This window comes from Haliaeetus leucocephalus, unplaced genomic scaffold (genome assembly GCF_000737465.1).
Source record: "Haliaeetus leucocephalus isolate CR32 unplaced genomic scaffold, Haliaeetus_leucocephalus-4.0 Scaffold932, whole genome shotgun sequence".
NCBI lineage: Eukaryota > Metazoa > Chordata > Aves > Accipitriformes > Accipitridae > Haliaeetus > Haliaeetus leucocephalus.
The window spans coordinates 16,151,656-16,178,787 of NW_010973368.1; the positions used below are offsets into that span (position 1 = coordinate 16,151,656).

The window sequence follows — 27,132 nt, forward strand, 5'->3', positions numbered from 1 at the left end:
TTTATCATCAAAATGGAAGTTTTATTTATATTTTCAACATGAAATACAACCAAATAATGTTGTGCTGACAGACATGCTTTTCTGCAAGATTGGGCAATTCTGTCTTGCATATTCTGATTTTAAATAGATGCGAGTCCTATTTTAAACTTTTCCTGTACTCTGATGTTCAGTGGAATTAACTCATTAAAAGCTGTATCTATAAAGCACCGATTGCAGGCTGTATATAACCAGGGAGTGATGACATACAACAGAAGACAACAATTACTCAGTTTTGGTTTATCCAGTAGTAAGTTACATAGGCATTTCTTCAAAATTCAAAAGCTAGCTTCCGTGGAGTCATGAACTGCTTCACCATTTCATCCGTGACCTGCTTCCGTCTCTCTTGATGAGCTGCTATCAAGGGCTGCAGTGTTTCAATAAGAACCTTCTTCAGCTCCCCCGTGAGCAATTCCCCGCTTGTGTATGCCTGTCAAGAAAATGTTGATTGCTAAAAATGGTGCTATATGGAAAAAGACTCAGTGACATATATTTCTTTAAAAGCCTGGCCCTAGCAAATACAGATTTGGATGTCTTAAAAATAAGCACATGACTTAGAAGATCACGTGGTATCACTCTGAAAACGTAACTTGCAAAATTGCTTGTTGCCTTTTCAAAGATTAAGGCAGCTGGGCAATTTCATATGTGACAAGTTATATGGACTGAATAAGCTACCTTCTCAAGAATTTAACTAAGAAATCCTGTAATTGTTTGCAGGAAACTTCATATTTTTCTCCCCAGAATCCCAATTCAAATAAACAGTCACCCTAAGCTGTTTTTTGCAGTAAGAGGTAAAAATTCTCATATCTTTCTCTCACTGCATTTGTGTAAGAGATTAGATGTGATTAAAGTATCCTTTTTATAGCAAGGACAGTCAGAATCTGTGTTCACACTAGTAGTCATATTCACAGTTGGTAATCTGTTCGATTGCTCTGATACTGAAAATGCTTTAGCTAGAAGCACAGGCTAACAGCTGACTGGTTCAGCCCTGGTTAGAAACCATAGGTGGGGCCATTCAACTATGATTTGAAATAGCAATAAACATGATAATCTTACCTCCCCTTGTCATCAAGTCATTCATAACACCAATTCAAGGTGCAACTGTTACTGATTGAAATAGCAATAAATGTGATAATCTTACCTCCCCTTGTCATCAAGTCATTCATAACACCAATTCGAGGTGCAACTGTTACTGATGCTCACTCAGCAACAGAAAACATGCTAACAAGAATAAACTGAATTGTTGTAATTTCAGTGGTGGTTTTTGGGGGATAATTTTGTTTGTTTGTTTACTATAAAAACAATGATAAAGCTTTCTCTTGAGTATCAACTTCTAAAAGTTTCTCCTTCTGGCACCATAACTGAAACAGCTCCACTAATGCCGCTATAAGCAGCGACTTCATGTTCTCTAATCTGGTTCTGAGGCAGCACTGCACCAAGCTGCTGGCTGTGGTCTAGGATTTGAGATCTGTAGCAGAGTTATGCTGGTATTGTTGCAGTGGTTGGAGACTAATGGAAAACTGCTCAATATGTCAAATGTGCTCCAGATTTCCGTAAAGAATTTACAACAGTTTGCATGGGAATTAGTAGCTACTGAACTCTGCTCTTGTGTGGGAAAGAGTAGAGGGTTGGAGAAGAAACTGCAGCCCTTGATGTTCTTGCAGCTCTTCCCAGCGGGAGAAAGCTGATAAATCAATGTGACATGGGTACTATCAACCGCAGATACTGCCTTCCAGAGAACGCTTACTGCTTAGTATTGATAATGATCATAGAGTTGAAGGAAGTGAAATGTCTTGCGACTGCCCCAGGGACAGAAGTCAGCCAGATAGGTTTAAGGAAAATGCAACTTACATGAAGCAGTTTTTGCTTGTGATCAGTGAATCAATTCCTCATAACTATTACACTTCTTGTGATAAGAAACCACAAAAACCCAGCAAGCTTTAGACATGAGTCTTTGTAATTTTGCAGACTATTTAGGTACCTTACACATTATGAACAGGCAGAGTGTATTACACAGTTAAACAACATTAACACTAAGGTGGCCTCATTTGAAGGGTAGGGGAGATACTGTCCTACTCGGTGTCGGAGATCATTATGAAAATACTAGGGATTTTTTTTTTTTTTAAAGAGCAGCTAGATTGACCTGGGAGAAAGAAGAATATTGCAAACAAATAGAGAGGTCTTAATATTGAAACTTACAAGGGATGGAGAGTGCAAAAATAACACCACAATCACCTTCCTGGAGAAGGTTCATTGGAGGACTTAGTAACAGCTTTGTCCTCACAATAAGGAATGAACAGTATCATCTTCAACTTGGCTACTTACCTGCTTCAGTTGTTCAAGTCTGTCGTCATCTTCTAAGAAGAAAGTCAGGTACATAAAAGATACATCAACATCACAGTTACCTCCGTACTTCCTGTGTTCTTCAATAGTATCTCTGCCTCCCGAGAAGGCATGCTTGTTGATCTGAAACAGCATAATGATTTTACGATATAATTTCTACTAAATTCTGGATTACTGTATTGTAAACAGAGGTGTATCACGATCCTCCAAATACTATACTAAGGACTAGCTGAAGGGTGAGTGGGGCAAGTTAATGTAGAGCCTCAGGACTGAAGCTGGGAGGCAAAAGGAGTTCATCAGAAGCTAGCAGGGAAAAATGGCTATAAACATACACCCCAGACAGAATAACCGGACCAAAAATAAAGCAAAAATGAAAAATAATCCACCCAAGATTCAGTCAAAAAGGTTTTACGTCCCTTTTGCTGAAGCAGTTGCCTGTTGGCTAGAATTTGTGCTTACAGGAAATGTACTTTATGTAAGAAAAAAATAAGATATTCACTTCAACAAGAAATTAATTCTGAAGGAGATGAATCATAGAATCATTTAGGTTGGAAAAGACCTTCAAGATCCTCGAGTCCAACCATCAACCATGCCCACTAAACCATGTTATGAAGTGCCTCGTCTACATGCTTTTTGAATACCTCCAGGGATGGTGACTCAACGACTTCCCTGGGCAGCCTGTTCCAATGTCTGACAACTCTTTCAGGAAAGAAATTTTTCCTAATATCCAACCTAAACCTCTCTTGTCGCAACTTGAGGCCATTTCCTCTCGTCCTATCTCCAGCCACCTGACAGAAGAGACCAACGCCTCCCTCGCTACAACCCCCTTTTGGGTAGTTGTAGAGAGCGAGAAGGTCTCCCCTCAGCCTCCTCTTCTCCAGGCTAAACAGCCCCAGCTCCCTCAGCTGCTCCCCATAAGACTTGTGCTCCAGGCCCCTCACCAGCTTGGTTGCCCTTCTCTGGACACGCTCCAGCACCTCCATGTCTTTCCTGTAGTGAGGGGCCCAAAACTGAACACAGTACTCCAGGTGCGGCCTCACCAGTGCCCAGTACAGGGGGACAATCACCTCCCTGCTCCTGCTGGCCACACTATTTCTGATACAGGCCAGGATGCCGTTGGCCTTCTTGGCCACCTGGGCACACTGCTGGCTCATATTCAGCCGGCTGTCAACCAGCACCCCCAGGTCCTTTTCCACCAGGCAGCTTTCCAGCCACCCTTCCCCAAGCCTGTAGGGCTGCGTGGGGTTGTTGTGACCCAAGTGCAGGACCCGGCACTTGGCCTTGTTGAACCTCATACCATTGGCCTGGGCCCATCCATCCGGCCTGTCCAGATCCCTCTGTAGAACCTTCCTACCCTCGAGCAGATCAATGCTCTCGCCCAACTTGGTGTCGTCTGCAAACTTGGTGAGGGCGCACTCGATGCCCTCGTCCAGACCATTGATGAAGATATTAAACTGAACCGGCCCCAATACTGAGCCCTGGGGAACACCACTTGTGACCCGCTGCCAACTGGATTTAACTCCATTCACCACAACCCTTTGGGCTCATCCATCCAGCCAGTTTTTCACCCAGCATGAAGAAAGCATGGAGAATTTTTGAAGAAATCCTAGAGAGAACCTAGTCTCCTCATTTTCTCAGGGAAAAGGAAAACAAGAGAAAGCAAAGGTAAGATTACAAACCCCTGGCTAGAATGGCTAAAATTGGACAAATGCCCTGTTGTTCAGTCTAAAAGTGGAGTACTTGCTGACTCTCCCCCTCTCTTCTTAAGCATTGCTTCCTATGGGGAGATGAACTCCACTGATGAATAGATCTGTCTGCTAATCCCATTCCCAGTAAATTCAGAAACCGCTGGCCAATTTGAAAAAATTTATACATGTGTAGAACTCTCAGAGGATGCTAATCTTCCTACAAATTAAAAGAAAATAAATTGCCAGGAAGAAAAAAGTATTTCTCAACCATAAGCTGAGCTTTCGTTTGGGTCTTGTATCTTTTCAGATATCATCATCAACCAGCCAAGAGACACACATGCATATGAAGTAGATTTTTTTTTTTTTTTTTTTTAGTTCTGGTACCTAGGAACTGCTATACATTTACAATTTCGGAACATTTTTATCACCTGTATGACTGTCTACTGCTTTTTTGAATCTTTCTAACCACCACGTTACAGATGATGTCTTATGGCAACGAATTACATACAAAAATGATGCACTGATAAATATCTAAAGAAAATAAACTGCCATCTGTCACATTACATCTATTCTTATATCGTAGGACAGTCTGAATAGTTTTACAGATACTGAGACAGCTAAGTTTTTACATATTGTTTTGCACTTCTCCTAACCTGTCTCCTTACTAGATTTTGAAAGTCTTTGTATGAAATTTTTTCTATGTCCCTCCTCTCTACAGTCTGCCTTCTTACTAAGAGAGGGATTAAACACAATATGCCAGGTGAAAACACATTACTGTTTCACACAAAATGTTGCCTATATTAACCTCAAGTTCACTTTTTACATATTCTGGCACCTGTTCATTGACTGAGGGTTTCAATGATTTATCTATAGTGATGCACTGATCTTTTCCCTGAATTAGAATCTAAATAACAGTTTCTAGGAAAACAAGCAAATAATTGAGCTGTAATTTGGTGCTGATAGGTGAAATAAGACTAGTTTATTATAATGTTGCCATTTACCTCCTTAGATTTCCCAGAAGCTTCTCAGCCTTTCCCAATATCTAGTATTTTTTCATCTTCTATTACCTGTAAGTTTTGAACCTCATTACTTAGCAACGTACTAGCAATCTGAAAAATGCTGTAAGCAGTAATTTTTTTTTTTTTTGTGCAGCAGTGGCACTCTCTTTTTAACATCCATCCATCACCAGAAGTCACCTTTCCTACTCTAATTTTTTATTTATTGGCCATAACAATATTTGGTCTTTCACTCAAGTTCTAGTTCCATACAGACTTCTTTCTGATGGGCTTCAGAAGCTGAAATAAATCTCAGTTTGCCCTCCATTACTCAGTACTTTACATTATGTTCAAGAATTATTTTGTTATTTTTCCAACTAGTTTAAGGATAGCAGAAATAGGACTTACTAACTGCACATAAGGCATCTTGGATTCCTTTGCAGGTTACTAACTACTTGCCAGAAAAAAATGGAAGAATATTACCAACATTACCACTAACCATGTATCCTCTATTCTGAAATTATAGGCTTTTTTAAAAAAGCAACTGTGTAACTGTGCATATAAACTGGAATTATTATAATCCAAACACATGAAGAATTCCAATTCTTCAAAACAGTACTGTTTAATCAGTTTCTACAGAAGATAATGAATCATTATGAGGTTACTGCAGAAGAACCTGACCTATACATGGGTTTGTTAACCATTAGAGAATTAATGAAGCCCACCCAGCAGAAATAACATGTACATCTTTTTTTCTTGTTTTGACGGATAGTTATTTCATGTCTGGTTATCATACCTATAAATCTTTTTCCAAAGACTGATTTTTATTTATTTTTTTAAAATACCACAACACAAGTGAACTTCTGCTAAACTAAATCATCTCACACTGGATAAGAGGGATTCTCCTCTGAGCTAGAAGGGGCACTAGGAATATACTCAGATAGGAGAAAAAGACCCTTTTAAAACTTAGGTGAAATTCAACATAATGTTTAATTGTGATTTGGAAGGAGGAGTGTATGGCAGCAGCAGATCCCCAAGCAGCAGGAAAAGTCTGACCTGTGTTGTAACTGTCATTGTGCAATACTTGGTGCTCCCAGCAAGGAGAGGCAAGCAAGAGAAAGAGCTGTTTATTTGGTTTACATCATGAACTGTCAGATTTCAAAACTATGGCAACATAATATTTATTTTTAGAGTATGAGCCTCCTCAGCTCTTATTCTTACACCACTGCTCTGCAGATAAACAAACATGACATTTTGTACATTATTCTAACTAGTATTTGTACTGTTAGACTTGTTGGCAAGGCAAAAGATTATATTTGACAGTCTAGGTAAATTTGCATAACTTGGTCAATTCCTGAAGATGCTTTGCAATGAAGCGTATGGGAAAAGAGATGCAGATATCTTCAAAGAAAACACTAAAAAATTGCCATTGTAACCGTGAGGACCACCACTCCTCTTTGTTATAAAGTTCTGCGCTCTCAAGTTTTGCAGGTTCTTACCTTTGTCTTTATTTGTTTGGGTGTATCAGTGAGGAAGATGGAGGAGTTTGGGTCACTAGCACTCATTTTTGTCTGTGCTCCTTGCAAAGCTGGGAAGAAGACTGAGTGCATTAAGGCTGGTTTAGGCTGTCCAATTCTAGGTGCTACATCTCGGGTCATTCTAAAATAAGGATCCTAGAACAACCATCAATAAAAGCAAAGAGTAAGTTGAAAAATGTGATTTAAAAGCTGATTAATGCTGCCTCGTTCATCCCTTAACAGGTGGTCTCAAAAAACCCCCAAACCCCACAAAACATTCTAGAACCCACTTCCAATCCAGTTCATCCAAAAGAACAAACAAAATTCCTTTTTTTCATTTCCATAGTTTTGCTGTACACTCCAATTCCCTCAATTAATAGGCATATTTACAAAGATTTACACTAATTCAAATAATTGTGAAAACTATGCTTAGTACACCGAGATGGATGCAGACTAAGATGCAAGCTTCCTCCCAAAGCATTTAACCACCAGCACAGAATTTGAATTAAAACTGTGATCAAGCTGGCAGTGCTGTGCCAATGATCTGACTTAAACCAACTGCAATAATATTACTACATAATATTGTGGCTGATGAATGTAAGTACATCATCCTCCAGTGACTGTCCCTGTGACTAAAATAGCTAAAGATTCAGACAGTACAGGATTTGATTCCTAGAAACAATACTTACTCAAAGTAATGACGCTACCACTGTCATTTGAGGCTGATGTTCTTCCATCCTCTCTATAGATCTGAATTGTTAAGGTTCTGCAACATTTCTGGCAAACTATTTCAATGCTTCTTTATTCTTACTGATAGAAGGTTTTTTCCCTGTGGTTCAACATAAATCTCTTGTGCTGCAAGTTAAGCTCATTACATCTTGACCTAGTTACCACGGAGATGGCCAAAAGTTTCTTCCTACCCCCATGTCAGTAAAATTTTGCATAGATTTTACTGTCTTTGCTTTCATAGATGTCAGCTCACTGTGAACTGGGTTGAGATCAAGACAGATCCAAAACTGGCAAGAATGAGTAACGCATGAATACATGATTGTTGGGTTAAGCCTTCATCTTTGTCAGGACACAGCACAAAATCCCTTTCTCTCTTCCAGCTTCTGCCCCAGAAAGGTACTTGCAGGAATGTTTTACAGATGTTTCGATATACCACCATGAAGCTTGAATGGTACATTACAAAACCAAATCCATGAAAACCAAATTAAGTAATATGATTTTCTTACCTGATCGATAGCACATGGGATAAGACACTGAATGTTCTCCTTGCCATTGAAGATCTGTGGAAATGATGAACTGAAAGATGGAGCAGCTTGAATTGCAGGAAAGCTGATCTTTCCTAGAAAACAACATGTTTGAAAAAGCTGAGAAGCCAATATAAGCAATGATAAATAGAACTTTTTGAAATATGTAAAATGCACAAGTGAATCATTCAGATACTCAGTTGAAGACCAACTTCTATCTTTAACAAGCAGTGTTGCCTTATCTGAGGAAACTTTTTCATCTTTACCTTCTATGATGTCAACAAACCTCCAACTAACATAGAAACTAATGAAAAAAGGCAGGCTGTGATCACAAAGGTTCCAGAAAAGGTTCATCAGCGCATACTCCCTCCATCATTGAACTATCTACCCTTCTCAGAAATGCAATTGTTTATATCATCACTCTGAGCTGCTCATTTTTTTCTCTTTGTGAGGGAATGAGTATAGAGCTACTTATCAGGCAAGTTCCCCTCTAAGATCTTAGAATCATTTCTATATGCGTGCTGTACTCGTGAAGCATCTCAGATGTGCCTAGCTTTCTTTTTTATACAGTGCTTAATCACAGAGCGACCAACCTGCTTCCCTGATCAAAATCCTCTTAGAACAGAAAGCAAATAGCAGATTTTTACAAACAGTAATGAAGTAATTATCATAATACCAACTTTTATTAGAGCACTGTTAAGACAGAAGTAGGAATCTGTTCCTTGGCTACACTGAAGGCTGAAAAGCTGTCACTGGCCCAATTACCGGTCAAATAATTATGTTAGTGCTCAGGAACACCAAGGTTTTAATGCCATTTTTGACACAGAATCTTTTTTTGGCCAATGTGACAGAAACCTGCAAACGCACTGAAGTAAATGGAAGGTAGAGTTACCCAACACCTTGATAATTAGGCTTTTGAGCGCTCCTTAACTTTTTTCATATATGTGTATGTGTGTGTGTTTGTATTAATGTAACTTTTTCTGAAGCGAAAAGCTTCTATATAAATTTGGTATAGAAATTTCTAGGAGGCATAATTGACTATAGCTTAAAACAAAAGAAAAAAGAAAAAAAAAGGAATAGTTCTCTATCCTGGGCACTTCAACGTTGGTGTTTTGTACTTTGCTGTTACTAAGGCCAAATAGGCAGATATCGTGCTAGAAATTTCACTGTACCGTGTTTTCTGTACTGAAGGAACCACAATAACACCCTTTTAGAATCAGCCCAGAAACATGGATCTTCTTGCTTTTTCTATCGTTTCATGAGTGGCAGATACTAATCTCTTTAAATTATTACTTAAATAGTGCCACAGAGAGTGAAAGCAAGCATCACTTCTAGTAACTCATATTACTTCCTACCAATGCAATCACTGTCTGTAAAGCCAAAGATTCCTTTCACTTGGTTAAATGTAACATGCTTCTGAACTTTGACGATGTTTTTGTAGAATCCGGTACTTGTCCTGTGAGAAAGAAAGTGGAAAAATAAAACAAGAAGAGCAGAAAACTGTAGGTAGAAACTTTCACTCCAAAAGCTGAGAATGTCAAAAAACCTGCAGGATTAAATCTCACCATTTTGGACTTTTTGTGGCCCATTGAGATGATAATTAGAAAATTATTTACAAACAATAATTTTAGGCCTTGAAAGTTTAATTTATTCCTCTCTCCTCCCAACATTTACTGTAAAATTTTTTTGTCACAATTAACTGCCTAAACCCAGAAATATTTTGATTTGGAAATGGTGCCAAAATGTCTCATGGAGCCTGAAGTTTACTTATCCTTACGCCTCCCTGTGAACTCAGGCAACCTGAATAGATCATGTCTTATCTGCTGCTTGGTATCCCCAGTGTGTATCCCATACAGGACACCGCAGTTCACCAAAGCAATAGTAGCTCAAATCCTCCAAATTCTCATCTTCTGCAGCTAAGTTCCCCGGCTGGACTTTCTCTGTCACCAAATACAGCAGCAACATTTCCAAATCAAAAATAGCTTAGCAATTTCTTCCTTTTTTATTTCTGCTGAGGAGCCGAAGCAAAAGAAACTGCAGTTCTGACCTGCCCTCATTCAGCCACAGGGCAGATCTGCGTTAACACAACTTTTCTAAGGCAAGAAAGTCAGGAGAGTGAAAGGAAAAACTGCTTTGTAGGCTCCACATTCTGGGGGCTGTACATTATACAGTTTGTCTCTAAAACATATATTCTCTCATCCAAATCTTTAAGGAATCTCATCACCCCAGATGGAAGAAAAAAGCTGACAGCTTCAGTCCTGAACTCTGCCATAAAATTTCTTCCTTCTGAGAAGGCAGTTCCAGCAGCAGTTTCTTTTTCTTTAATCTTCTTTAAACTTTATTCAAAGTTCAAATAATAATCTTTCATGTTGCATTATTAAATTAATTGACCACAACAAGTTGCTGAAATGCCTTTTGTTAGCACAGATAAAGTGCAAACACATCTCAAAGATTTTGATACCATCTTAAACAAATAAATCTGGAGGTTTCTTGTTGGTTTAGGTATTTTTAAAAAATTTAGCTGGTTTAATATATTTTTCATAATATAATTTTAAGTATTATTTCATATGTTATACAGGAGAATGACAATAATATATATAAAATGTTAGACAGCAGAAAAATTTATATGTTTCTATTTTAAGTGTTGTAAAGCTTGTCTTGAGGCTTTCAAATTTAGATACATTTATTAAAACATTGCTGGCTGTTGAAGTTGGAGAGAAAATACAGACACATTTTTTCATTACAATGCCCTAAAGAAGTTTTTACTTACCCCAAGTAGTCTAAATCAGAAAATATAAAGGTTTTATTGATGTCAAAACCACATGCAATGATGTCTTTTGCATTTTCTCTAGCATACTCATATGCCTTCTCAGCTGTCAGGTCCTTCCAAAGGTATTTCTCATCATCGGTTAACTGTATAACTAAGGGAACATCAAATACTTCTTGCAGCCACCTAATAAAAGCAGAAAGATTTTATTGCTAAGGACGTTAAAATGAAGATGTAAGTCATGCAGTTAAAATATTTTTATACATTTAAACAAAAGTATAAAAAGAGGTCTGCTTCTCTTTTCTTTGTATGCATATGCAGTTATATTTATGTGTGTGAACATAATAAGCATTTTATACAGAGTATAATGACAATTTACATGGAAAAAAGACTCACACTTATTGTTTCCTGCACATATGATATCAGTCACCATTTGCAATGGAAACAGAATTCAAAGAGACTTTTAACAATTTGAGTCCAATGTCTCTATGTCCTGCTGCCACAGGCACTGCATTATGGAGTAATGTTACTGAGTCTCATCGCAAACTCATTTTTAAGAACAACAAAAATTTTAAGGAGTGCCACAGGGCTAAGGGTGCAAGGAAGAGGGGTTTATGGTGATGCAGGGATTATGATAATTTTAGTGAAAAGGTAAGATTGCATTGTTTATGTTCATTAATATTCACCTCACTTAAACACAACTCCTTGCAATGTATCATTTTGGCACTTCATAAACCATGTTCAACACTTCCTTAGAAAAAAGTGTTTTGATTAATACAAATGGTAGAAATAACTTACTTAGTGAATATAAATGGGATAAGATGACCAACATGCATTGCCTGAGAGGACGGCCCTCTGCCTGTATAAAGGTAGAAGGACTTCTTATTTTCATAAGCATCGAGGATTTGGTCCATATCTCTAAAAAAAACAAAACAGAGAAAACATGATGCAACTCTTTAGGAAGAAGCATCCACAGCAAAAAGCTTCTATTCAAAATCATAGTGCTTTTAAAGCCAAATGTATTTATAAATAAAATATAGTATGTTATGTGTCCTAGAAATGAAAATGTTTTGTTTGTTCATTTTTTTAATTTAAGAAAAGTATTGTCTCCTTCAGCCTCCATGAAAACAAAAACCTCAAAGAAAAATAATTAAAATTTTAAAAAAGTGCAACTTTTAGAATTACTTAATTGGATAATAATTTCTAAGACCTAGTGAAACAGAGCTGGGAATCATTTCCTAAATAGGTTCAAACAACCAGCTTGGAATGCTCTCTGGTGGAGGTTATGCCCTGAATCATGCTCAGGCACTTATCTGAAACATGCTAGCTGCCATAGGCCAAACACCCATGCATGCTAACAATTAAACAATGTAGACTGGCAGGCTGGTGCTTAAGATTATTCCCTGAGCCTTTTTTATGTAATATGGATGCATAGGTCCACAGGCCATGTGAACCCTTGTTGTAATCAGCAGTGACACCATATAAGCCCTGGAGTTCTTTGCTAGGCCAGTACCTTTGTCTGGCTGCTAACAGAGAGTCAAAATGGAAGCTGTACAAAGCAAAGATTCTGTGCGCATTTCTTCAGTTTGGGATTAGTGGGGACATATCAGAAACTGATGCAACCAAGGGTTTCAAATCTTGCCGGGGGAAATCTGCAGTAGTTGCTAATTTCAAATGACACAGTTGGTTTACCTTGTTATAGAAGAACATGGTCTTTTGCCAGTCATAGGTTTCTCCCAATAATGTTCACAGAAAGTCTACTTAACTTAATAGGACCTTTTTGAATTTTAAACCAAGAAAAACTCACCTGTGAGAAAAAAAGATTCCTCTACGTAGAAAGCGGTGAGGTTTTTGCCCAGTAGCTCTTTCTATTCGATTGATCAGATCTGTGTCAATTTTACTGCTGCCAAACCGAACTATAATAATAAAATGTAAAAAAAAAAAAAAAAAAAAAAAAAAGCATAGCATAGCTAGAACCAGATTTTGGATTACCAAAAACATACCAATGTGGCCTAGATCAAAAAGGACATCTCTTCCTTCAAGTCTCAGGTAAAATGGCTAGATTTTCCTGATTCTTACCTGAAGTCCCAGCAGTCATCTCCAGTACTAACTCTAGGCTAGGAGGTGAAGACTAACATGTAGTATTGGTCCATCCAAGACTGATTATAATTGCAGTCTTCTTATAGCAGAAATATTGATATTCAGAAGAAAAAACATTCCAAAGAAACATATTTAGGTCAATAACTTGGCCTCTGTAAGCCTAGGATAAAAAAAGGCTGTGAGGCTCTTAATGTTCCTCTCTTGATGTCTAAATTTCTGCCCCCATATCACATGTTTTTTTACTTTCCAACCCCAATACTCTTATGCAAACTGAATTCCTCCTTTATGTGGATATGATTACAGACACTGCTCCCCTCAAGAGGCTTGAAAAGGTAATGCATAATAGTCTTCATGGCAATCAAGTAGGACTTACTACTTGGCGGTTTAGGAAATCAGCTTATTAATAAAGAACATTTTCAGATGTAGTCATTTCATTCAAAAAAAGGTTTTGACAGAGTGAAATAGCAGTGTTTTTCCGTATTCCCCCAAAAACTGGACTGGGGAAGTCTTATTTCTTCAGTAAAGCTTCCTATACTCCAGCCCCAATTCTTGGACCCTAATAAGCAGGTCGATGCTCTATGATTTGGACTTGATTGAAAAAATCCAGACAAGAATCTACTCTTTGCTACTATTCTGCTCTATTGAACATTAGAACAACTTGCACTATTAATTATTGGAAATGCCAAAGTATTCAAGAGAACAAAACAGAGATTCTGGATGTAAAGATACATTTTATATGTACAAAATATCTAGATCCATCTATTCCAACTGTCTTATTAAAGAGAGACCACACTGGCAAATTCCATGGTTATAAGACACATGTCCACATGGGAGAAGCACTTTGGCTCTTCCTAGCTGTTACAAGAAATAATTATTCCACAGGAACATATCACTGACACTTGATAAATTTCAGATATCTTGACAGTTTCCTAAAGAAACTAGAAACAAAGATATTAATTCTAAACCATTCATTATGCAGCTAGTAAACTATGACTTACATGACTACTATACTTCTCCCCTGTGGAAAACACAACAATCACTTTGAATGCCCCACATAAAATCAGGTTTACTTTGAATTCCCTCCTTAAGCACGTTCCTGCTTCCAAATTTTCAATTTCTTTTTTAAGACAAAAGCAAGTAATATTAAAAGTCTTCCTGCAGGAATATTGTAATTAACCAAAATGTCCTTCCAAAGACTACAACCTTCCACCAGAGCAGGTAGGCTTCTAAAGTTACATCCTAGCACATGGTAACCATCCTTATCTGGACAGCGTAACAGTTTACACCACTGGACAACAGAGAGACTGATTCCAGCTGGAGGCAGAGCTCTCTATCTGTGCTGGTTACCCAATGTACTGCCTTGGATACGCAACTCATTTACAAAGAAAATTAATATTCTTTGCTGCCCCTGCAGATTAAGCACACTGGTGTAATTTGACAAGTCAAATATTCAGACACTCTGGGCTTATTATACTAGACTAGACTAATGTCTTCCCCAGAAAAGGGAAAGAGGCCTTTCATCCCTTTACAGCACAGGTTCTCAAAGCACAGCATGGAGGCTATTTTTAGTCCATCAAGGCTTTGCATACATCTCAAAAAAGACTATTTAAAACCATGGCCATCCTAATAATTCAGACTGCAGTGCTCTCAAGGGATTTATAAGGGGTGGGACAGAAGAGTCAGACCAATGTGTACCCTGGAGCACCAGAATGCTGAGAAGTTCTGAGTACAAGGAATTCCTCTCCTACACTCTGACTGAAAATGGGGATGTTTAAGTTCGTTATGTGAACTGTTTTTTCACTTTGTTATATGAATTATTCACTGAACAGCCTCTCACAAACAAAAATCAGGAACCCCCACTGAAAGAAAGACTCAATCTTGACAGGAACGAAGAGTGGTAATGTACCCAATTTGAGCATTAACTTGGAGGTAAGCATTTCTGCTGTTCCAGAGCCTGTATGCCCATTTCATTTTGTTCTAGAATTACCAGTATGCACAGCATTACTACAAGGCTTTGTATATAGTCATTAAACTTGAAGTTAGTAGGAATTAATTACTAAATGGGAGGGAAAACTAGGCATATTATCATAGAATGGTTTGGGTTGGAAGCGACCTTTAAAGGTCATCTAGTCCAACCCCCCTGCAACAAGCAGGGACATCTTCAACTAGATCAGGTTGCTCAGAGCCCCGTCCAATCTGACCTTGAATATTTCCAGGGATGGGGCATCTACCACCTCTCTGGGTGACCTGTGCCAGTGTTTCACCATCCTCATCATAAAAAATTCTTCCTTATATCTAGTCTAAATCTACCCTCGTTTAGTTTAAAACCACTACCCCTTGTCCTATCGCAACAGACCCTGCTAAAAAGTCTGTTTCTTATAAGCTCCCTTTAAGTACTGGAAGGCTGCAATAAGGTCTCCCTGGAGCCTTCTCTTCTGCAGGCTGAACAACCCCAACTCTCTCAGCCTTTCCTCATAGGAGAGGTGTTCCATCCCTCTGATCATTTTTGGGTCCCTCCTCTGGACCTGCTCCAGCAGGTCCATGTCTTTCCTGTGCTGAGGACTCCAGAGCTGAACGCAGAACTCCAGGTGGGGTCTCACCAGAGCGGAGCAGAGGGGCAGAATCGCCTCCCTTGACCTGCTGGCCACGCTTCTTTTGATGCAGCCCAGGACACGGTTGGCTTTGTGGGCTGTGAGTGCACATTGCTGGCTCATGTCCAGCTTTTCATGCACCAGCACTCCCAAGTCCTCGCAAGGTTGCTCTCAATCCCTTCATCCCCCAGCCAGTATTGATTCCAGGGGTTGCCCCGACCCAGGTGCAGGACCTGGCACTTGGCCTTGTTGAACCTCATGAGGTTCACATGAGCCCATTTCTTGAGCTTGTCCAGGTCCATCTGAATGGTATCCCATGCCTCAGGCATGTCAACTGCAGCACTCAGCTTGGTGTCTACACCATTATCCAATGGGAAACAAGCTCCTGCTTACAATTGTTCATTTACTCCAGGTGAATCAAGCAATACATCATACAAGGGAAGCACTGGGCCCATCCACTGACCTATTAAAATAAACGTCATTAAAAAAAGACAAATGCTGGTACATGATTCAGCAACCACCACTTTAATCCATATGTTTAACGAGTGTTCTCTCATCTGCTTGTCCCAAGCAAACCTTAATTACTGAATGAATTTCCTCATAGCAAATAAAATGCCTTACAAAATGGCAAAGTAATTATAATCTGGATGAATGCTAAAAAGAGACCAAATGAACATGAAAATGTTTGATTCAGCAGAACAACAGCAACTGGTAAGAGGCTAATCTTACAGAGACAGAAAACATGAGAATGCCCCAGATTAATTGGGGCTAGCCACCCTAGAAATATTTGTATACTGTCACAGCAAGTGACAAAAGCTCTCTGATACATAGAACACTTCACTGGAAATGCCTAAATATCTTTATTAAACATTCACAGACTGCACAGCTCCCTTTCCTTTGCCCATCTTCGTCTTTCCTGTTAAAAAAATTGGATAAATTTTTCCATACCTATTTCTTCTTATTCTTCTTATGAGGACATTCAAAACATTTTAGACTCTCTGTCCACAAAGAATCTGCCTTCCTAAACAGCTTATGACAAGGACACAGTCTCCACTCCTTAACAAGCTTTTAAAAAATTCCTACCGTGCTTTTGATCTCTAGTGTTCTAGCTTTTACCAAGACAGCTTTCAACTCGCTGTACATAAGAAGTCCTGAGAGCTGCCATTTGCAAAAGCATATCTGCACTCACTGAAAATCTGTTGTGTACTTTTCCTCTTTGCCATTGCCATGTTGTATTGCATACCGAAAACTAATAACCTACTATTAGTTATACAGTAACTTGACTGACCAGGCCGGTTTCAATGATCCATGAACAGTCATGGCAACTGGGAGAAGCTCCTTGGGGCTGGAAGAAAGCCAATGACACTCCTACCTTGAAGAAAGGCACGAAGGAGGAACTGTGGAACTACAGGCTGGCCAGCCTCACCTCAATCTCTGGGCATGTGATGGAGCAAATAATCCTGGAAACAATTCCCAAACATTATTAAAGACGTGAAGGTGACTGGGAGTACTCAGGATGGATTTATGAATAGGAAATCATGCCAGACCAACTTAATAGCCTTCTATGATGATATGACTAGCCTAGTAGATGAGGCAAGAACAGTGGATATTCTTTTTCTCAACTTTAGTAAGGCTTTTGACACCATCTCCCATCTCATTCTCATAGATAACTGATAACTGGACTAGATAAGTGGACAGTAAGGTGAACTGAAAACTGGCTGAACTGCCAAGCTCAAAGGGTTGTGAGCAGCAGCACAAAGTCCAGCTGGAGCCCAACATTATTTGTATACCCCAGGAGGTTGATACTGGGGCCAATACTGTTTAACATCTTCGTTAATGATGTGGATGATGGGACAGTGGACACCCTCAGCAAGTTCGCAGACGAAACAATACTGGGAGGGGTAGCTGATAAAACAGATGGTTGTGTTGTCATTCAGAGGGACCTCAGCAGGCTGGAGAAATGGGCTGAGAAGACTCTCATGAAGTTCAACAAAAGGGAATGCAAAGTCCTGAATCTGGGGAGGAATAACTCCGTACACTGGTACAAGTGGGGGCCAACTGGCTGGACAGCTCCTTGGCAGAGAAGGACCTTGGGGTCCTAGGGTCCTGGTAGACAAGGAATTGAATATAAGCCAGCAATGTGCTTCTGTGGCATTGGGAGGTCAAAGGCCTCATGGGGTGCGTTAGGAACAGTGCTGTCAGAATGTCAAGGGAGGTGATCCTTCCCCTCTACTCAGCACTGATAAGACACATCTGCAGCACTGGGTCCAGTTCTGGGCTCCAGCACAGGAAGGACATAGACATACTAAAGTGAATCCAACCAAGGGCCATGAAGATGAAGGGCTTAGAGCATCTGTCATATGAGGACAGTTGAGAGTTGGGATTGCTGAGCCTGGGGAAGAGAAGGCTCAGGAGGGATCTTATCAATGTGTATAAATATGTGCTTAGGGGAGGTGGGGGGAAGTAAAGAAGACAGCATCAGACTTTTCTCAGTGATGCCCAGTGAAAGGACAAGAAGCAACGGGCACAATCTGAAATAAAGGAAATTCCACTTAAACATATGAAAAACCTTCATATTGTGCATATGGTCAAATATTGGAACAGGTTGCCCAGGAAAGTCATGGGGTCTCCATCCTTGGAGATAAAAAAAATCCTACTGGACAAGGTCCTGAGCAACCTGGTCTAGTTGACTGTGCTTTGAGGACAGGAGTTGACTAGATGATCTGCAAAAATTCCCGCCAACTTCAACCATTTTGTATCATTTGCAATATTCAGCTCACTGAATTATCACCACAGTTAGCATACAAAGCCCTATCTCACTCATCCCTCTGCTCTTTGCTCGTGCTCAAACAAACAAAAATCTTCTAGGAATGTTCATGTCTAGTACATAGCTAACAGAACCTTTCTTCCCAGAATATCTTTAGGCTGTTTTGTTGTGCAACCATACACTTAACGTGCATGTCTAGAACAACCATTTGAGAAGAACATCCCTTTAGATTACATAGTGCTTTTAGCACTTTCATTTCTTCTGAGTAAATACAAGCACACTGGCAACTTTCTCTGGTACCACTAGTAAATAAAGAGATTACAAGTAGCACAAAAATTTCCTTTATGGTAAGAGATATCAGGTGGCAAGTTCTTGGACAATACTTTTTGTTATTATTTTTAAGAGGGAGGAAGAGGAGGAAGTTTATCAATAACAAGCAGTAACTGTTTCACTTCCTGAAGTGGCTAGGCTAGCATTCGTCTCTGAAAAATTTCCAACACATTACTTAGAACAAGCAAAATGACTCATCCACCCAATTCCCCAATCTGCTAGTAGTGTAAGCAAATAAAAATCCTTTAGGCTAACCCACCACTCTAGGGTAGATCAAAAGGTCATACATACACAAACAGTAACTGGAAAAAAGGGCATTGCTGTCAGGCTTTAACACGGCTTTAGAGAATTGATTTACAGTGAAGTCATGCTAGTCATTCTCAGAAAGACCTTGAGATTGTGCCAACACAAGTATTCTACTCTTACCACTTTTCTGCAAGACTTAGAACCCCCCCCAAGAAAATATAAAAACCTACCTTCTCCATACCTCCTACACAAGTAACAAGATGAGAGATCCTGTCCACTTTTAGATTCTAACAATTATCTTTTTTCCTTCTCCCCCACCAAGATATATTTTTCTTGGCACACTTCTCCCTTTCCAACTGTTTCTTTCTCCTATTACCTTCTGCAGACTAAGCCAATATGCACAGACATTTGACATGATCTTACAATAACATCACGCAGAGTTAAAAGAATGCTGACACTAGCAACTGAGGTCCCCAAAGCAAATATATGGTTACTGCCACATAAGGGTATATGCTCTATTGTGAGAAAAAAGCTACTAAGCAGACACCAGCAATGTACAACTGACGTACTAAATAGGAATTGAAGATTGACAATAATGAAAAAAAACCAAATCCAAAGATAGCAAAAATTAATGAATAGTTCTCTCACCGGTTTCTGTGCTTGACTCAGACCAGATATTAAAATAGTGAACTGTAAAACAAATAAAGAAATTAACTAAACCCCTGTTTCCTAAATTAAAAAACTTTGCAGGTGTTGTAACACCCCTGTCTAAAATGTTTTCCATTACATAAATGTTTTTTCAGTGAGCTGCATCTTCTTCATCCCAGCCAGCACTTGGCTGCTTGATAATGTGTCTTCTGAAGAAGTCATTACACTTACAGATTTTTGCATTAGTTTTGGATCATCCCTGCCCTACCTGATTTGGAAGTCAAGGCAGATATGGAGAGATGGTAGGAAGAATCCTACAGCTTGGCCAGAATGCTCTAGGCTCTAGCTGTTCTGCATCACAGTCGCTAAAGATGCAGATACCCAGTCACAGTGCCTTCATTAACATAACTTCTAATAACAGTCCTTGTGCCGAAAAACAAACTGCGAGTAAAAGTTTTATTTTTAACTGAAAAGTTCTTTGAAAATATTTAAGTCTTCCATAGCAAATCCCTGCCTGGGACATTTTCAGCACCTACAGCAGGTTCTTTAGACATGTAAATGCTAAGATTGGATGTAAATTAAGTGTTACCTATGATGGTTTTGATCAGGATTTGTTATGATTTCTTGCTGTTTTTGTAGTCATTAGGATCACTTTACATAAATTCCTTAGTAGCAGTGAAGAAAGAGTTATACCTATGAGTTTGTCATAATCCACGCCTTTAGCATTTGATGTCTGCACAGTCCAGGGGTCCACAAAATCCTCATCCTCTTCTTTAGTTGTACCATTGTTTATTGACATAAGATCTCTTGGAGGCAAGCCTGCCTGATAATCTTGTCCTGTTGTTGTTTTATATGACAGTTTTAATGATAATAGCATTCTCACTGCTGCATCAATTTCATCCTGAATAAAGGAAAAAAACCTGTTTGACTTAACATACTTAAGATAGACAATTACATTAATGTCCTAACCTTTCAAAATTCTGCATCCATGCTTTGACTTGAGTTGCATTATTCATAAACTCTGAGCCTTTATTTATATGTTTGCAGCATCACTGCCAAAGGTAAAAGAAAAGCAAATAGCAGGTAACCATCTCCTAACTGGCAGAATTTAGAGCAAGGTATTTGAAGCACCTGTCTTACTTTTCAATTTCTGTCTGAGGGAAAAAAAAATGCTTGCTTGCTTTTCAGAGATAAACAAGCTTAACATTTTAAGCACAAATTTCTAAGATATATATATAAAAAATATAAATTATCTAATTTACTTTACAATGCTTTTAGTGGCTCACCTTAATTTATTCATTACAATTCATTGACAGACTTGAAGACAAACTAGAACAAAAAGTTCTTCACAATTTTCATGGTTATGACCTTTTTAATACAAAGCTATTGTAACATCTCATGCAAGGAACAAATAGATTATCACTTTATTCAACTCCCAGTTTTCAAGGCTTACTCCTACAGGCAATACCCTAAGAGAACCCATATTAAAACTGACCTCTCTTTGCTGACATAGTGATGCCAGAATAGGGAACCTGAAACTAATGGCAAATTACTGAATTAAGGGAGATTAAGCAGGGACTGTCAGTACGGTTACAGGAGGACATATTTGCTAATGTGTACAACAATGCATGGAGAAAAAGAGAAACCAGGGAAGAATGCAAGTGATATAAATTTTACTTGAAACCCAAATACCTTGGATCCTGTCACGTAGCATGGCAACTGGCTGAAGCAGACTTCTAAGCCTATGACTCTCTGTTCTTACTTCAGGTGTAAAAACTTTGCTCTTGCTAGTGACTACCTTGTTCCAGGTACATCCACAGTTCACAAAATGGACATAAATATTTTTTAACAAGATTTTTTTCTTACTGCAATACAAAATAGATCTAAAACCAATCATATTCTCCAGCACTTAAAGACAGACCTAACTTGAAAAAGCATGGGTTCAAAACATGAAATGGAAATACCTTTGGTGCTTTTCCTGCTTTCAGTGCTCTGACTTTCTCTCCTTGTTCAGTTACTCTTTCAAACAGCTGAAGCGGACTCAGAGATTCCAAATCACAGTTCGGACTATCAGCCATTTTGCCAGACTGCAAAAGATCTGTTTATTTACAATTCAACTAAATTTAATGTCTTCTAATTTTTCAGCTCGTAGATTCAAAACAGCAGCAACAATAAGAAGAACTGTAGGGCAAAAAATAGTGTATTTTATTCTTTCCTTTACATCTTGAAGGTTAGATGAACAGAATAAGAATATGAAAACTACTGACCCCATACCTAATTCTATTCATATCAGATTGATAAATGTGGATACATTAACATAATGAGCTTCAGTTTCATACAGAAATGGACTGAGACTGACAAGAGTACCAAATAAATTTAGAGATCACTTTTAATGTTGTTTGTCTACGTATTTAACACCAGAACACCTTTTCAAAGTCAAACTCCTGACAAAAGTAAAAGTAATGAAATATATGTATGATTCAGAGCATCTTGGAACAGTTGGTAGAGGTTATCCAATTCCTGATTAGTTAATGTTTTTGCACTACTTGATACCCTGTCAAATTCTGAGTGATAATGAGATTTTTATAACGATCATATGGAATTCTGTCTTAATATATGTGATATAGTACTTCAGCCCAAAGAAAGATATAAAAAAGAAAAGCTTAGTCATCTTCTTTACTGCTTTCCTCCAGGGGTTATAAAATACACTGATGATTAGTGAGAAATGCTGCTTTCTAAAGAACAATCAATCCTTGAGTAAGCAATAGGCTGTGAATTAAAATGTACTGTTTCTCAGCAGTACATACAAAAAAATAACCCGATGAGATGGCTGAGAATAACACTGCAGTCTTCCTATGTCCAACATATACCTTGATCACTGGAACTTCCTAGCACAGAGTATGCTCATGCTTCCACAAATGGGCTTCTCTCTCAGGCTAACATCTATTATGTTGTATACATTAACAATAACATCATCTGAATCTTTCTTAGCAGTCTATTAATTAACAGCAACCGAGACTTTGGAAAACTACAACTGCATAGTTTATAGTACACTAACACAGAAAGTACAGAAAGTTAAATAATGCTGTTAAAATGTTAAGTAAGCATATAGTTTCTGTTATCAAATGCATTAAAATAATTTTCATTCCACATCAGAAATATCTTGATCTTTGTCCCATCAGTTATAGTCTAAAATGTTATAAATAAGCTCTGCTGTACTTAATTTTAATGAATACACCGAACACCTTTTAGTAATTTCCAAGACAGGAGACCCTTATAACATGGATTGCATTGAATTAACTCATACTTTACTACATATGCCTCCCATAAAGGCGGCACAGCAATTCATGGTATCCCAGCAATTTCTCCCTCTAATTTTTCTAAAATTACCTGATAAATTGTCTTAAGATAATCTCTAACTGAAAAATGGAGTTTTATTTATGTCTAAGAAATCTGGTGAATCTGTTACCAATCTGCCATGAGTGAAAACTCATTTTAACTGCAAAGGCAGAATTCCTTATTTTAAGAAATCCTTATTTTCAAAAATTATTCATGCTCAGCAGGTCTCTGTACAAAATGATGAGATCTTTAGAAGTACATATGCTCTGAATAATTTTTTTGGTAAAAATTCAAGCATCATGCTGTTTAAATATTCAGAACAGAGGATAAACTGGGAAGAGAGTTTTAAAAGCATTATGGTTCTGATTATAGTGAGCTTGCCATATTTACATAGAACAAGTGATAAAAATGGGAAAGGAGGACACCATCTGTCAGAAAAACAACATTGTAAGTGAAACTGCAACTACCTCAAATGAATCCATTTGGGATGAACATACCACAATAACAAGGTACACAGACAGCATACAGAGAATTATAAAAGAATTTCAGAAAACCTAAGGCTGTTAAAATGAGATAACAGAGGAGATCCTAATGACAAAAGTGAACTGAAGGAAAAGTAAATTTTCCATGAAAACTATCATTAAAACTTGGCCAGGGTTGTGAATTGCTGCCTCACAATCTGATGTGGTCGATTTATGCAACCACCCAAGCTATTGTATAGCTTTTTTACTTGAGGAAGTGATGTCATCCTAATTCATAAGCTGATGCTTATTTTACATGCATTGTATTCAGACGTGACAGTGACAAATGCAATGCAAGTTGAAAGAGTAAATTAACTTCACGCTGAGGTGCAAATGGTGGTCTGTTGGAAACAGTGCATTTGCCCTAAGGATCCTCTGTCATGCCATGCCCGTGCCCATGAAGGAAGAACTCTGTGCCCATGTCAAGTCCTACTGACTTGTAAAGGATTATGCCTCTTTGGAGAGATTTCCTAGCGTATTATTGATCCATTGCTATGCATGAGGCATGAATACATATAGTTTACAAGATACATATGTAACCAAAGTGAATCATAAAAGCTGTTAATAAAAATACATGTTCATTTGGCTTCCTTTTCCCAGAATTAAAAAAGAAGAAACAAAAGTACAGAATAGTTGCATTAGCTGTTCAGCAGTATTTCAAAGCCTTCCTTCTACAAAATAATCAGCCTAATCACAACCTTGGTTATATTTACACAGTATATATTTAAACTGCCACTGTAAAAAGCCTTCACCTGCCTAGAAAACTTAAGAATGTTGCTTTGGTAACTTGCTGGTTACCAAAACTTATCTATCATTAAGGCTTTGTTTGTCAGACAGCTGCAATATTCCCAGATTTCAGCTTCAGTTGAATACTTTGAGAAAACTGAGACGTATATACATCTACCTGCTAATTTAATTTGCTTAGTCTATTAACACTGATACCATACTTAGATTATATAATTGACTAAAATAAGACTGACTAATGTGTTATCAGTAATACTTAAGTTTTTAACCTAATCTCAATCCCTGCAAGCTTGATTATTTGCAGTTTCACAGTGTTTTTTAAAGAGGTAATTTAAAGCATATCAAACAATTCTCTGATGTATTCCTATAATTTAATTACATTCTTTTATTTGGATACTAGTGTTTTCCTCTTTTTCATGGTGTCACGGTTTCAGCTGGGATAGAGTTAATCTTCCTTCTGGTAGCTGGTATAGTGTTATGTCTTGGATTCAGTATGAGAACAATGCTGATAACACACTGATGTTTTCAGTTGTTGCTAAGTAGTGTTTAGACCAAGTCAAGGATTTTTCAGCTTCTCATGCCCAGCCAGCAAGAAGGCTGAAGGGGCACAAGAGTTGGGAGGGGACACAGCCAGGACACCTGACCCAAACTGGCCAAAGGGGTATTCCATACCATGTGATGTCATGCCCAGTATATAAACTGGGGGGAGTTGGCCTGGGGGAATGGCTGCTGGGGAACTAACTGGGCATCGGTTGGCAAGTAGTGAGCAACTGCATTGTGCATCACTTGTTTTGTATATTCCAATCCTTTTAATTATTATTTTTATATTACTACTAATATTATTATATTTTATTATTATTGTTATTATTATCATTATTAGTTTCTTCCTTTCTGTTCTATTAAACTGTTCTTATCTCAACCCATGAGTTTTACTTGTTTTTTTCCAATTCTCTCCCCCATGCCCCCTGGGTGGGGGGGAAGTGAGTAAGCAGTTGTGTGGTGCTTAGTTACCAGCTGGGGTTAAACCATGACACATGGGCACAAGATATTTCACTGGAAAAGAAAGTATGCAGAGTAAATTCACATTAGAAAATGTTTATGAAGGTTAACACACACTCTTTCTGTAGAAATATGCCAGTTATATTTACTAGCTTCAAATTCTACAAAATAGAAAAAGGTAAACAAGAATTATTCCTTGGTGTAGAACAACTTATGACTTGGTGTTTTCACTTGATTCCTAAATGTACATTCTTACTGATAGATTGCCTCGATTCACAAAGGCCAAAATGTCACAGCTGAGGCTGAGCACACATACTGGAGAGCAGTGAAAGAGAAAGACTTTTTAAAGAAAGTTTGGAATATTATGGATTTAAGCCAAGCATAGAATCCTAAATGAAGGTGCACTTTCATTAAGAAGTAGCAAAAGTAGCCTAGTCACTGCAACAAGAGATAAGAATATTACAATCATAGAACACAAAAGATATTGACTGCTACCTAAAACTTATCTCTATTTACCTCAGTACTGTCCTTATTTGCTGGTGGAATTCAAGCTAGGAATTCAGCAATATGGAACATAGGTCTTTATCTTTTGAAATTCATAAATGCAATTATGAACTGTTTGAAAGAAACATCTAGATATTCTACGTTTTATCATGACTTTTTTTCCTTGCTTTCTTATTGATATTATGAAAACTAACAGTCCCACGCACATTACATACTGTACGCAAACAGATTTGGAGGAAAAAAATGATACGTGGGAACTTGAGAATGGACTACCAGGATATTTAGGACCAGAGTCTACGATGAACTTAAAAGCCTGTTTCACAGTGTGAACTTGGAAGCCAAGAACTGTGTGCATTTTCTATCTATGCAATGCATGGTAACTTGTAATGGGTACTGCGCTTGTGACTGTTTCAGAATACTAAATCGTCATGAGACGAGGCTCAAAAACAATCCTTGGCATTGGTATCAGAAAACTACTGTATTCTCCTCTCTATCCAACTGGATGACAGTCACGGATCTATGATCACTTTCCCTGGTTTGCTATCTGATTTGGTAAGTTAGAGACCTGAGGATCAAAGAACGGAGTTTCACATTACGTTAAGAAGAGCTCTTTCATGACAAACATTGCATGAAGGTACATCAAGACTTCCAAAGACAATGGTAATACAAAACTCCTGAAAAAATTTTCATGAACGAATGGAAGAATGAGAATGTAAGTTTGACAGCACTGATGTTCCTGAAAACTGTTTTGCCTCCTGGAAATAAACCAAAAAATGACCAGTGAAATTAAAGCAGGCAGTACGCACTCAGATGCTGTGTTAAACATGCCTTGAGAGGTACTCCAACATAGGCTGCATTTCATAGTTGACCTACCTTCCCAGTCACGGTAATCATCCATTTCTGTATGAAAATACAATAGAAGTATGCAAGACGATTCCTGGAGATAATAATATGACCACCCAACCACTCTCATCTGAAGAAAGTCCAACATGACTCTTCACTGTACTACAGCCGTTAAGAGCTAAACTCTTGTGCGGGAACGGCCACGCATAAAATTGACCAGCAGGCGAATGTTTCTAGCCCTGCAACGCTTCCCCACCGCACGCCTGCCCGGCCAAGGCAAAGGCACCCACCACCTTTGCCCTCCCGGGGCTGGGCCGCATCTTCCAGCGACCAGGACGCCCCCCCCCACTCCCCCCTTCCCAGGGAAAAGGGCTTTTTCTGTTGACGCGTTGGCGATGGAGCCACGGGGGCTGCGGCCCCGCAGGGAGTGGAGGAAAAAGCCCTCAAGCGCCCCGTCTCACAGAGGGACAGAGGGAGGGAGGGAATGCGCCCAGCAGAGACCCCCACCCCCCCTCCCAGCGCCGGCCACGGGGGCAGCAACAATCGCCCAGCAAGCCCCTCTTCCACCCGCCGGGGTCTCTCACCGAGGCCGCATCCCCGGCCCGGCCGTGACCGACCTACCCGGCCCGGCTCGGCTCTCCCTACCGCTCCTCAGTCACTGCCATTGCATCACCTTCCAACCGGCACGTCACTCACGACTCCCGGCTGGGAAACGCATACCCCCGGAACCATCGCTTCCCACTGTCCTCCCGCCCCCTACAGTCACCACCCCAACCAACCTCCCTCTGCATCGCCCGCAGCGGCGGGAGAAGGGCTCGTACGCGCCCAGCGAGCCGCAGCCTGACCCCTGCCCTTCCCAACACGCCGCCCCTGCGGAAGGGCGGTGATACGCGGAACGGCT

General features: G+C 39.0%; 1 protein-coding gene across 2 annotated transcripts; it reads right to left on the reverse strand.

The window, feature by feature from the left end:
- Positions 1-26,663, reverse strand: WARS (tryptophanyl-tRNA synthetase). Of its 2 annotated transcripts, none has more exons than XM_010583945.1 (11): positions 26,522-26,663; positions 21,246-21,462; positions 19,975-20,182; positions 12,407-12,515; positions 11,398-11,517; positions 10,603-10,785; positions 9,188-9,288; positions 7,815-7,927; positions 6,562-6,735; positions 2,362-2,502; positions 1-466 (listed from the first exon to the last, which is right to left on the reverse strand). In XM_010583945.1, the coding sequence occupies exons 2-11, from the start codon at positions 21,357-21,359 to the stop codon at positions 308-310; spliced, it is 1,422 nt and encodes a 473-aa protein (XP_010582247.1). In that variant the 5' UTR covers positions 21,360-21,462; positions 26,522-26,663; the 3' UTR covers positions 1-307. The 2 variants fall into 2 exon arrangements, with proteins under 2 accessions (XP_010582247.1, XP_010582246.1); XM_010583944.1 differs by lacking the exon at positions 26,522-26,663 and adding an exon at positions 24,265-24,300.
- Positions 26,664-27,132: the final 469 nt, after the last annotated feature.